The 12,456-nt window shown below is 44.4% G+C and overlaps 2 protein-coding genes across 7 annotated transcripts in view; one reads left to right on the top strand and one right to left on the bottom strand.

Annotated features, from left to right (window-relative positions):
- The window catches only part of LOC109534795 (carcinine transporter), a gene marked incomplete at its 3' end in the record, with an annotated part of 75,329 nt that overhangs the window by 60,139 nt on the left and 2,734 nt on the right, over positions 1–12,456 (top strand).
- Positions 6,022–11,712, bottom strand: LOC109534759 (tetratricopeptide repeat protein 14 homolog). 6 transcript variants are annotated; one of them, XM_019900534.2, is made up of 14 exons: positions 11,305–11,712; positions 11,113–11,241; positions 10,835–11,055; positions 9,653–9,790; positions 9,192–9,591; positions 8,797–9,140; positions 8,499–8,736; positions 8,158–8,441; positions 7,669–7,749; positions 7,373–7,609; positions 7,040–7,317; positions 6,573–6,927; positions 6,352–6,519; positions 6,022–6,298 (listed from the first exon to the last, which is right to left on the bottom strand). In XM_019900534.2, exons 1-14 carry the CDS (start codon positions 11,659–11,661, stop codon positions 6,070–6,072), a joined length of 3,459 nt encoding a protein of 1,152 aa, XP_019756093.1. In that variant the 5' UTR covers positions 11,662–11,712; the 3' UTR covers positions 6,022–6,069. The 6 variants fall into 6 exon arrangements, with proteins under 6 accessions (XP_019756093.1, XP_019756097.1, XP_019756095.1 ...); XM_019900538.2 differs by having other exon boundaries at positions 6,022–6,289; positions 6,352–6,504; positions 7,040–7,323; XM_019900536.2 differs by having other exon boundaries at positions 6,352–6,504; positions 7,040–7,323.

The following is a 12,456-nucleotide window of genomic DNA, read 5'->3' on the forward strand; positions in this document are numbered from 1 at the left end:
ATATTTCCAAATCAAGGCCAATATTTGCAAAATCTTCAAGACAAAAATCCGTGTTCCAGTGGCCGATTGCTGATAAGAGGCAGAAAATGTGGAAAAAAACTCGGGCAAATTCGCAACATTCCAATCGCTGCTCTGGCGAAAGTGTGATCGTTGCAGTCACCGATTCATGTTGTGTTTTGTCCGTGTGTCTTCCGAGTGCTTCCAACAGCCCCACAAAAGCAGCTTTCCATCAATTACTCTGAACTACTATGACGCTGTCACTCGCCCTCCTCATAGCGTCTTTCCAAGACCGAGAGCTGCTGGACGATTTGAGTGCTGCAGCCCCCGGAAAAGTCCTCAAATTGATTGAAAATTAGCCTAACTTGCGGGAGGTGTCGGAGAATCATCACTCGTTCGACTGGGGTGATTCTTCGAAGAAAAGCTCACCCACTTCTGATCTAGGTAAGCCGCTACACCTGCTAGCATTTCCATTTCATTCACCACCTCCGATAGGGTTCTGAGGTGTATTTTTTGTGCATAGGTTCAGAAATATCGACCACCCCGAGTGATGCCAATTTAATTTGGGTGGACAAGTATTCGTTTTTTTCGCAAAATGATTCAGATGGACCGCAAAGCGTGGACGATATGGCGGAAGCGAGTGTCGCACGTTACGTCAGCATGTTGATGGACATGGTGGAGAATGCGACTATGCGATTCAACAATAGTTATGCTTTCAGCCAGGATGAGGCAAGTGAATGAACGACCACGATTGGCTCTTTGCCATCAACATTGCCACCCTTTCAGGTGAAAATATTCTATGAAAACCGCGATATTTTGGACTTGGGGGCCAATTTAACCGGCGCATTCCCCCTTACTCATCCAGCCAGAAATCAGCAGGCTCTAACCAAAAGATCGCCCTTGGAAATCTGGCCGTTGGACAGCACGACACCTAATCTTCACTCGCCAAACAACGATTCGCTACTGGAATGAACTAAATAATTCATTCCCATCTTTTGCATGCACTTACACTTTAGACTTAATGTTCCATAACATTGCAGTTTTATTTTTATGTACGAGTCGATGGACAAGTACATATATGCATAAACATGCCAGACTAATGCCAATTGTTGGCAAAATCCATTAACAGTGCCGCTTCCTTTGCGTGACAAGGAAAGGGAAATGCCTAAACTAAACTAAATAAAATTGTACTCAATTGTGTTGATCATAACTCAGTTATGATCTAATAAACGGCAATGTAATACAAAACGAGCCCAGTGTTTCCATTTCATTCTTAGTAGACCAGGCAAATGGGACAAAAGTGCAATCTTACCTGTCTCAAGCCTGGAAGTAAACTTCGGCACTTCTGCCCTGCAGGGTCCGCAATATCGGACCACTCTGCACTTAAACGGCACTAATAAATGCATTTTTCACTTCCAAATTCCGCACTTTGCCCGAAAATAACACGACACTTTGAAAATCTCTGTGGTGAGCTGCGCTGTTGCAGGCTTCTGTAAACCACTCGACAATTCTCCTTTGCCTTCAGAGCGAATTACTCATAGCACACCGGGAAGGAGTGGGGGGTTTGGCAACCACGCATTCGCTTTGGGCGTTGAGGCCCCAAAAACCTTTAAACCTATGGGCAATATTAAACAATCCTTCCAGTGGGTTCACTTATGGGTTAATTAATTGGCCCCAAACAGCAATCCAGTGGGAAAAATGATCAACCGTACTTTAGGGTTTGGGCACTGACCAGTTCATTGACTTTTGGCCTGTTCGGGCTTCTTGCCGACTGCCCTTGACTGATAAACCGAACCTGAATACTTTACTGATACACCGAAGACTAAAAACACAATTTTTACGCGATAAACTCACAATGTTTGAGAAAAAAAAACGTTTTCCACCGGAAGTGACAGCAGATGTCCCGTAGCAAATTTTTTGTAGGTTGGCGCAAGCGCTGTTGTCGGCTGACAAAAGTTGAAATTTCGCTCAATAACCGTTGTTGCCGTGCCCTTTTAAATTCATAAACATTGTCAATTTTTTACACACGATTTTCTAAAACTATCATCAGAATGGAATTTGCCGGTAATTGTTGAGATTTGCGGTCCGATATTAACAGCTGTTATATAACGCAAAATATAACAAAAAATCCATTTAAATTATAATATTAGTAGGGATGTACTGGTGTTTTAACTGTGCTAACCTAAACTAACACAAAACAGCACAAGTTGCAACAAGCCAAATTAAACAAAACTAATAAAAACACAACTAATAGCTACAAAATCAGCTTAGGAAAAACAGAAATATAGGCGTGGCAACATCGCAGACAAAAATTCCTTTAATGTTTATGTTTTTTCGTTCTTTTGTCAAGCATATTTTCCGAAACCAAACATTTAAAAAAATGAAGTTTCAGGAATAAGATAAACTGCAGTGTGCGTACTCTCTCTCAAGAAGAAAGAAATCAAATCAAATTTGAATGAAAGAAAAAGTTGATTGAACTTTAAAGAAAATTTATTAACTTTCAATCAGGCCCTTTCGCACGTCGTTAAAATTACGCTCACCCTACAGAAAAGCCCTGAACTAACAACTTTTTTAGTGGTGTTTTTTTGCGGACTCAATTATTGCCGATTTAAACTTAGCAAGTTATTTTTTTTTTCATTTAATTGGTTTCAGATGTTGAAAATCTGATATATGCAATAAGATTAGCAAATTAATAAAGAAAATTAGTCGCTTCTTTGGAGGCATATGCAAAGAATTTGCCTCTTGGCTCTTTTGCTATGATCTACGTATCGTTACCAACCCAAAACAACAGATCTAATGTCTTGAAATTTACGCTGGATTTACTGAACTTTTTACCACCAATTTATTGCGCGAACAATTTCCAAGATGACGGCCTAGAAGATGGTCTTAAAATATTGTCAAATAAATCGGGGAAAAGTGCGTAGTGCATAAAATACCGGTATTATATACAAAAGTACTTCCTGTACAATTTTAATTTTCTCAAAAATGTCACTGATTTTTTTCTGCGTTTCGCTTGTTTCCCAAATTTTACTCGTTATCCTCCATACTTGTTTACGTTTCGCAGCGCCCCATCGGCAATTCAAATCGCCAATTAACAATTATGCAACTATACAGAGTGTTTCCTGATTATAATAAAGGAAAATAACCGATTGATTCCAATAAACAAAACCTACTAATCCTCAAAGTTGGAGTTGGCGCAATGCTGCGCAAATGGCTGGGTGCGCCAACCCAACGCACCGGCACAGTAACTCGGTTCCGTTGTTGGGAATATGTTGATGACCTTTTTTTAATCTGTTTCTAGATTATTGCAGTTGAAATACTGACAATCTGAAGGTATTTTCTGCGAAAAATTTAAAAATAAATTTTATTAGAATACTCGCCTCCTTCGTCGTTTTGTTAAAAGTTTTGATATCTGTTTCCAGCTTCGTATTTGGTCCCAAAATTCAAACAACTTTTTTATCAAAAAACGAACAAAATAAGCGAAACTGCATAATAAATCAGAACACTTTCGAATTTGTTAAAAAAATGTGGTATTTTGTTTCGACTTAATTTTTTTTCGAATCATTGGGTTTTCTCAAAAATCGATTGCAAAATTAAACGTTTTTAATGAAAAGCGCAAAATTGTTTGTGCCACTTTGCATTTTCAGTCAAAAATGATAAAATTAATTTTGTTAGAAAATTCGCTTTGCAGGGAATTTTAGAAAACTTTTTAGCTTCGAATTTGGCACAAAACCCAGATAATTTTATTGACGTTTTTACCGAACTTCGTAAACATTTTTCGCAAACCATAATAATTTTTTCTGGATTTTTTCCCAAAAACATTTTCCCGAACAGACCAAGTGAGTTTATAATCAATTATTTCGAACACTCGTCACCTCGTTGCTGTGAATAATTTCATCTTTTTCAATTCCGGTTTCTTCACTTTTGGTCCACAACACGTTTTACTGTAAAATTTTGGATTCTCATGCAAAAAATTAGATCGATTTTGGTCTTCTTTATCGTCTTTTTCGAATACCCGTTTTACCTTATTTGGGGCAAAAACGCACCAAGTCTCGTTTTTTTTTTCGGAAAAATTAGTTTTCCTGAAAAACGCTCCGAGAAAGCAAAATCGTATCCTGAATCGCTCATGAAAAGTGTTTAAGTTTCCTCAAAATTTCCGGTCATTCCCGTTTTAGACCAAATATTTTCAAGCAATCGTTTCACCCGAAAAAGTATCTCAGTAAATTTTGGTAAAAGTTGGTGCGCCAACCCAACGCACCGGCGCAGTAACTCAGTGCCGTTGCTGGTAAAACTTAACTCATAGAAAATATTGATGACTTTTTTTAGACGTTAAAATTCATTCAAGTCTCATTAACGCAAAGCGCGGCAACAACTCAACACAGTGTTACCCAGGCCTATCTCAGACCACTAGATCTTTAGGAAGGAATCAATCGACTAACATACGGGGGTTAAATGAAAACTCCCCCATCCATGGCATGTGAAAAGAACAATGGCTTCTGAACAATGTAGAGGAGCCAAACAGAAAGAAGCCATTCAGCAACGAATAGAGTAACTACATTGTGTTGAAAAGTGGCAAAAAGGAAATAGAGAGCGCCGCTGAAAAATACTGCGGCCGCCCCGCACCACTCTGAAACAATGGACCAGCGGCATGGGAAAGAATTATCAGAAGAATTACAATGAAACAAAAGCAAGCAAAACGGCCGCAAACAATAAGAAATTAAGTGTGGGCCCTTTAAACAGCGGGGCCCGAAGACAATACAACGGGACCGAAGGCGAAAAGTCCTGGACAGGTGGAAAAAAACGCGCTCGTCGAACTCTCGCGAAAATTAATTAAATTCCGAATATTAATAGAGCCATTTAGAGCGGCACAATATGGGCGTTCGAGCTCTATTCTGACGGCGCCAATTAAACAATTAGCCCCGGCCAGGAAACCGCCACTCGGTGCAGTCAGTCCCTTCCCAGGCCGCCGTCGCTGATAACAGCCGAGTTTGAAATGGCATTAAGCTTGCTTCTATAGTTCCATTATATGTATACAATACTGAATACAACACTATTCCCATTGTGTTCATTGTATGTTGTATTGTAGAATCTTTGTCCCTTTATATTCATCTCTGCACAATGGCATCGCATCGCGAGTTATCTCTCGGCTGCGTCGCTATTGATACACTTTCCAGCGCCGTAGCTGAGCCAGCAACAATGAAACTGTTTTATTTCCTTAGGGGGGGCATCCCGTTTCAAGATTTCTTCCGATTTTATTACACGAAATCCGCTGAACAATAGTCCCCACTCACAACACACCCTGTAAATATTTCTCTTAGGCAAAACTTTACGCGCTTTTATGCTCTTTCAGGTTCAAGAGAACTTGTCCCTGGCGGCTTGCGAGCACGAGTAAACCTCTGAGGATGCAAGCCACTCGTGCTTGCGAAACATCAGCGAAAACTTCAATTTCACGAGGGCTTCAAAGCCAGAAACGGGCGCGGATAATAACTCCGGCTGAGTAAAAAACGAAAAACTGGATGGAAAAATCAATGTACCTCCTTTGCTGATAATCGATTGTATTGTTTGTGGGGAAAAGGGCAAAATTGTGCGGAGCAACTTGGCGGGGGCCGGACAATAGGGCCCCAACGCGCGGTCTAGTGGCCGCATTGTTAGGCCCCATTGTGAGCGGCCCATTACGACACATCTTCCTGCCGGCATTCCATTCGCGAACAAGGCCCCATTGTTAGCCAGTCTTGGCGGGGATATAAAAAGCCCCATTCTCATGTAAATATCAACTGATGAGCCAAACTCGCGCAGCAAATATGACCAAAAGCAAAGCACAACAATTGAACGGACGATTGAATGTGGCGAGTTCGGGCCGATCCCCGCTGGCGCTCCGCGTAAACTATCGCGAACGACTAAACTTCGGCGGGCCAGGGAATGCGCGCCTGACTTCCGAAAAACGTGCGCTCTGCGAAAGGGGGCTGTCCGTCGAGGAGCAACCGGCCCTGCTGGGGGCTGGGCGCCAAACGAAGCATCCGAAAGCATGCATAGAACAGTTTATTGAAGTACAAATTAACACAACTTTACCCTCTAATCATCCTTTGCCTCACTTGCGTCCACCACTTTACTGGTATCATTATTAGTGTAGTCGTCCCGGTCTTCGCCCTCGGACAGGGGCCCATCGTGCCTAACTGGGTTCTCGCCCGCCTCCACGGTCGCGCCTTCCGAATACTTGTTGATCTTCTCCTTGCTGGCGTCACGGTCGCGGGTTCTCCTCGGCGAATCGTTGTCTGAGCGCTCAGGGCTGCGGCTGTATGACCTAAATTCGCTCAAATTTTCATTCGGCAACAATCCAGACGAAAGTAAGCTCACCTGCTTCGGTCCCTTGAGCGGCTTCGCTCGTACCTGCGATCTCGGTAGTCGCGATACCCGCCACGATTGCCGCCGTAGCGTCCGCGCGGATGCCTGCGATTGCCCATGCGGTTGTTGTAGTTGTCGTAGGGGCGACCGCGACCTCGGAAGTTCCTATCAAATCGATCCCTATAAATCGGAATTAACCTCCAAATAAACTGGAGGAACTCCAAAACGCTTACCTGTTGTAGTAGTTGCCGCCGCGACCACGCCCCCGATTATCAAACCTCGGGTTCGGGTAGCGCGGTTTGTAGTAAGTTCCGCGGTCGTTTCGGCCTCCTCTAAAGCCACCTCTTCTGCGAAAGCGGCGATCGCCCGAGTAGCTTCGGGAGCGGGAGCGACTTCTCGAGTAGAACGAGCCTGAGCGAGATCGGCTTCTGGAAAAGTAGCTGCGGGATCTGGACCGGTAGCTCCTGGACCGACTCCCAGACGCGCTGCTGCTACGTGATCTGCTAGGGCGGGATCGAGAACGAGACCTGCGTTTAGGTGAACGGCTGTCTGAACGGGGACGTCCTGGCGGCTCAGGCGGGCGTCCTCCTACACACATCAAACAGTCAATACCCGAAAAAACTGCAATTTTTTTACTCCAAAAACCCAATATGAAAAATTTCACTTAATGATTCATTCGAAGACAAAGCATTAGACTTACCCAAACCCATAGCTTCTTTGCTTTTCTTGATCTCGGGCGGTGTCATCAGGCGGAAGTTGCCAAACTTATCCAACACCACCTGACCCTGGGGAATTTTGGGGGCGGGTGGAAGCGGTGGCGGCGCCAGCATCTTGGGCGGCTTCTTCGGAGACTGAGAGCGGCGCTTGGCCATCGGCTCCTTCATCGCCATCTGCTTGCGCACACTGACACTCTTCTCAGCAGGCGGCAAGGGCGGCAGCAGCTTCTTGGACGTCGATTGCATCTCGTCAAAGCCGATCCTGGAACTTAACGGTTTATTCGGGAAAATGTGCCAAGTTTTGGCTGAAGCCTTACGTGTTGCGAGAGCGCGGCTTTTCGGGCGGCAGCTCTGGTGGCCAGTGGGGCGACGGCGGGCGCTCTTGCTGCTGCTTCTTCTTCATGCGGCTGGGTTGTGGGGGCGGCCCGGCCAAGTGCATTTTCCATTTTCCGGCCGACGCTGTTGCCTCTGCAACCGCTTGTCTGGCCTTCTGTTCTCTAGTAGGGGACGGCGAGTCCAAGAGCGACAGTTTGGGGGATTCGCTCATATCGCTTCTGCAAAATCACGACTCGTTTTAGTAGGGAGTTAGCGGCTAAAATTACTGAAACTGCACCTTTTGCTGTCCTTTTCCAAAGCATAATAGGCGTTTAGCTTCGATTCTAGTTCCTCTAGATCGGGCAGACTCTCTATAAACCTGCAATTCCAAGCGCGCAACGGTTATGGGCGATAGTGCAACATGTTCAACAAAAATTAGAAAATATGAAAAGGGGAAGACATAAAATTAGATATGAATTGTATCATGACCTTCAAGAGCAGGTTTTGGGATCGCTAATTTCAGGCTAAACCCAGCTGATGGAGCTAATAGGCTCAAAACCGGGTCTGAGGTTGGCGAACCTCGAACATAACTTTCAATACTTTAGTTCTGTTGTTTGTTACGCTCATAGCTGGCGACCTTCAATAATCGGCCAATAAGTCGGGGAAAATGCGTAGTGTAATCGCTCAGTTTATCTCTGCAGGGTTTTACAGTTTTATGTATAATTTGCTGTAAATCTTTGATGGTTAAATAAATAAATCTCCTACTCTTTGGTCGTATTACGCTTACCTTTTGGAAACGCCGGACTTTTGCAAAAAGTACTCATCCTCATCCGAGGCGACGCTGTGCTTCTTCTTCTTCTCCTTGCTCAGCTCCTTCTTAATGGCGTCGCGCAGTTTCTTGTGATCGTCCAGGTCCAGGTCGAGACCTTTGCGTTTCAGCTTTTCCTTTTCCTTCCTCTTCTTCTTTTTGCTTTCCTTCTTCGCTTTCTTGTCCTTTTTCTTTTTCTTCTTCTTGTCTTCGCCGCCCTTGCCCTTCTTCCACTTGACGTTCTCCTCGAGGAATTTGCGAATCTGCAACCCACAGTAATTAGTAATTTGTGCGCTTTGTATTGTGTCTGAGTCAGTTACCTTTAATTCGTAGTCAGAGTCGTCTTTGGTTTCCAACAGGAAGGCCTTGACTTTGGCCTCATAGTCCAGCTCGACGCTTGACTTTGGCTTTTCGGGCACTTCAAATCCAAACTCGGCAAAGCTGGTAGTGGCCGGCTTGTTGAAGTTGAAACTAGTCGAAGAGGCGTCATGTGCCTGGGCGTCCATCATGGCCATGCGCTTACTGAGAGGACTAAGGGAGTTTTCGCGCTTTTCGCGTCTACAAACAGAACAAAATGTTGCTGAAGATCTGGGGATAGAGCGAAGGCTGTAGTCCTACCTAGAGCGGCTCTTCTTTTTCTTCTTAAAGTCCGAGTCGCCGCTCGAAGAGCTCGAGTCACTGCTGCTACTCGACGAGCTACTGGAGCTGTCACCTGTTCCCGATGAGCTGCTGCTTGAACTCGAGCTAGAATGGCGTTTCTTTTTCATCTTCTTCTTGTCCTTTTTCTTCTTTTTCTTGTCCTTCTTCTCGTCCTCCTCGTTCTTCAGTAGCTGCTTCAAGGCGTCGTTCACATCGGTGGCCGGCTTGGGCAGCACGGGAATATTGGGCAGCAACAGTTCCGCGGGCTCGATCAGGTTCTTGCTCACCTGCTTATCCTTGTTCTTCAAAAATTCCAAAGAATTCTGGAAAGGACACCTTTGGTTAACCGATACAGGCCGTGATTGATGGTTTACCTTCGCTTCCTCGTGATAGGGGATGATGGACAGGCAGCTTTGATAAGCCTTGCGGGCCTCCTCAATCTTGTTCTCCTCCTCATAGCTGCGCCCAAGTGCTACCAGAGTCTCGCCCATGTATTTCCGGGCATTGGCATGGCTCGGGTTTAACTTCAACGCGGTCTCAAAGTCCTCAATGGCCTTTTGAAAGTTGCCGCTGTTGGCGTAAAGCGCGCCACGCGCTACCAGTCCTTCCACGTTGCGCGGGTCGATGTTGAGTGCTTTGTTCAAGCACTGGAACGCCTCCACATGTTTGCCAGCCTTAAAATGGTCGATGCCGTCGGCCACGTTTCGATACGCCCATTTACTGGCCTGCACTTGGCGCAGCTCATTGGCGTACTCGTTTTCCGGGAATCGTCCGCTGCCAATCACAAAACGATGATGTAAAATATTGCTTGATTACTGGCTGAGACGGGGCTTACCGAAGGCTTTCAATCAGGGTCAGATGGTCATTGATTCCCATTTGATTGGCCAAATACGGAATGCTGTTGGGATTGTTGAAGCCAATGCTCTTCTCCATTACCGATTCGAACGATTCATTTTTATGATCCAGCGATTTCCTGAAAGACAAATTTGGGTTTTTATAGATTTGGAGGAACAGGCGGAATGGCAGGCACTCTATAGGGCGCCGCGGCCCCACATGACATCGGGAGCCTCTAGTCCAGAAAGCATGTTCCTAAAATAGTCATACATACCACGTAAATCGTTCCTTGTTCCATTAAGTCTTGTTTAACTAAACGCAATAAATTTTGTCATATCAAATAAAAGTGCTCCTTTAGGCAGCATTAAACACAAAGCTAATCATATCAATCAATCAGTCAGCAATGTCTGTATGATAAGAAATAAATGGCTCAGTCATCTTCGACATTTTTAATTCGAATTTTATGCCGGGTGGGGTTCTGCGAAAAACACGGCTTATGTACATTATACAGTTTCACAAAATGTCACTTGCTATGAAAAGTTCCTCACCTGGACGTTGGTGTACAATGATTTGACTAATGTTACTGTATACCACTCGGTTTGCACACATTTATTATTAATTATTTCTCTCAAAATTTTTGTTTTCTAAAAAGAAAAACACATTTAGACAACAAACCACCCCCAGTACGTCGAGATATTGTGACTATCTATCGGGCAGCCTTTGGCCAGCTCTAATGCTCTTCTCTCGCAATCCCTGTGCTTTTAATGGCTCTATGTTCTTTCAGGGTTTTTGTCTAGTGCATATCCTTTAATGTGCACCCAATAATACCTATAGCCTAGACACATTCATCGGCTAAACACGAACAATGCTTGAAAATCTACTTATACGCTGGGAAATTACTTATGCATTTCCATTGAATATATCGCAAATTAACCTGGCTGAAAAAAGACACGAAATTGAACAGGGATTTTTCATAATCAGGCCCCAAACTTGTGAAAAATTACAATTTTCCCTTGAAATTTAGGCGATTTCACGCAAAAATAGTGTAGGCAACTTTCCACCAAACACGCCCATTTCTCAAGCTAAAATTAAGTGGATTGGAGTTGCAAAAGGTGTAATTAGCCGATGAAAAACCACTGTTCTTTGCAGATAAATAGGTCCAAAAACTAAAAAAAGTGCTTACTTGTAAATCAAGGGAAAGTCGTCGGTACTAATCAGGCCCAAAGGGGGGCGATGTTCCGGATCGCCGGGCTTTCTAGAGGTGCCCTTCATCCCGCATACCATTTTATCAGTGTCTGCGATCACTTCCAACACTTCGCAACAGACATAGTCGTTCATCATGTAACTGCGCGATGCGCCCTTCCTGTCTACTGCCGGGATCACATTGGCGACGGGACAAAAAGCCTGCAATCAAGCCCTGGAGTGCCTTAGTCTGATTGGGGGATGCTTGCAGAGACTCACCTTAATGTTGATGTCAGCGGCGTATTTTACCACCCCGTCATTGCCGGCGGTGCACAAGACTTTCAGCATCATCCCTGATTGCTGTTTGCTCACAATCGTGCCCAGAATCAGGTCGCCGACCTTCACATTCTGATAACATAAGAGAGGATTATTTGTATTATGCAGTTAAATAAAAACAATTTATTTACGCACCTCGGTGAAAAACAGCAGCCTCTTTTGCCGATCGGCATTGATATAGATCTCAATAGGGGGCGTGATGGCAAACAAGTCCTCCGAGATAGGGATGTCCGTCTGGCTCTTGAATCCTGAGGGATGCATGGTAAAGATGATGCCGCTCTTCTTCACAATGAATTGTTGCAGCTTCAGCCGCTTGCCGCGGTCCTGAAACGAGAGGTTCTTCTGCCTCTGGCCGTACACCTGGAAGTTCAAGTCCTTGATGCCTCTGCGGGCCAGATCGTTGTCGCCGAACTCGCCCTCCCACAGCTTTTGCAACTGCTGTCCGTGGAAGTTGACGGCTCTGAGAATCAAGTGCGAGTTTAGGTGCTCCATGGTGGAGCGGTCCACTTATTGTCTGCAATGGAAATGCCATTTGAGTAATGAGTCAATTGAGGTTGCGACGAAAACTTTTCAAACGCAGCTCTACGGTTTCGGACACGAAAATAATGTTGCTCTTTTTCGCTAAATCATTCTTACTACACTAACTTATGATGTTTCCAGCACACGAAATATCTTTTAGCCCCGTAGTAGTTGAGTTTTGTGAAAATTCATGAGCGCAGTTTACGCCTGAATGAGCAAAAATCAAGTTAAGACTGAAAATGACAAGTGTGTTCTATAGAGTGGGAAGGTTTCAAGCCCTCAGCTGCTCTGGATGGCAAGATACGATTTTTTAACGACGAGCGTGCAATTGAGCGAAACCCCCATTCTTGCACCCGTGCTAATAAAGCGCGCAAAAATCAAATTTTGGCGTCATTTGAATGAAATTTTCATGATTTGCAGAGTCTAGTGTCTTCCAAAGTGCCTGCAAGTTTCAAGTCGCTGCCTGTTTTGGACGCAAATTTGCCAATTTTTAAAGACCAGCGTGCAGTTGAGCGAAAACTCCCATTTCCGCACCTGTGAATATGTAGCGTGCAAAACTCAGATTTTGGTGTGACCTGAATAAAACTTTCAACGTTTGCAGAGTCAAATGTCTTCCAAAGTGTCTGCAAGGATGGAAAGCTATGAATTTCAAGTTGTTGCCTGTTTTGGATGGAGATTCGAATTTTTAAAGACGATTATGCAGTTGGGTGAAAACTCGTAATTTTTCACCTGCGTTTACAAAGCGCGCAAAAATCAGGTTTTATTGTG

The sequence above is a fragment of the Dendroctonus ponderosae genome, unplaced genomic scaffold (assembly GCF_020466585.1).
Source record: "Dendroctonus ponderosae isolate FM_Combo_2020 unplaced genomic scaffold, Dpon_F_20191213v2 Dpon_F_20191213_11, whole genome shotgun sequence".
Taxonomy (NCBI): Eukaryota; Metazoa; Arthropoda; class Insecta; order Coleoptera; family Curculionidae; genus Dendroctonus; species Dendroctonus ponderosae.

What these genes read in the sequence shown, in the direction of transcription:
- LOC109534759 (XM_019900533.2), bottom strand. Translation starts at nt 11,661, where the DNA reads ATGGAGCACCTAAACTCGCACTTGATTCTCAGAGCCGTCAACTTCCAC. An exon ending in CCTATCACGAGGAAGCGAAG is followed by an intron (nt 9,141 to 9,191) that starts GTAAACCATCAA and finishes TGTCCTTTCCAG; the next exon opens with AATTCTTTGGAATTTTTGAA. An exon ending in AAGTCCGGCGTTTCCAAAAG is followed by an intron (nt 7,750 to 8,157) that starts GTAAGCGTAATA and finishes TTGGAATTGCAG; the next exon opens with GTTTATAGAGAGTCTGCCCG.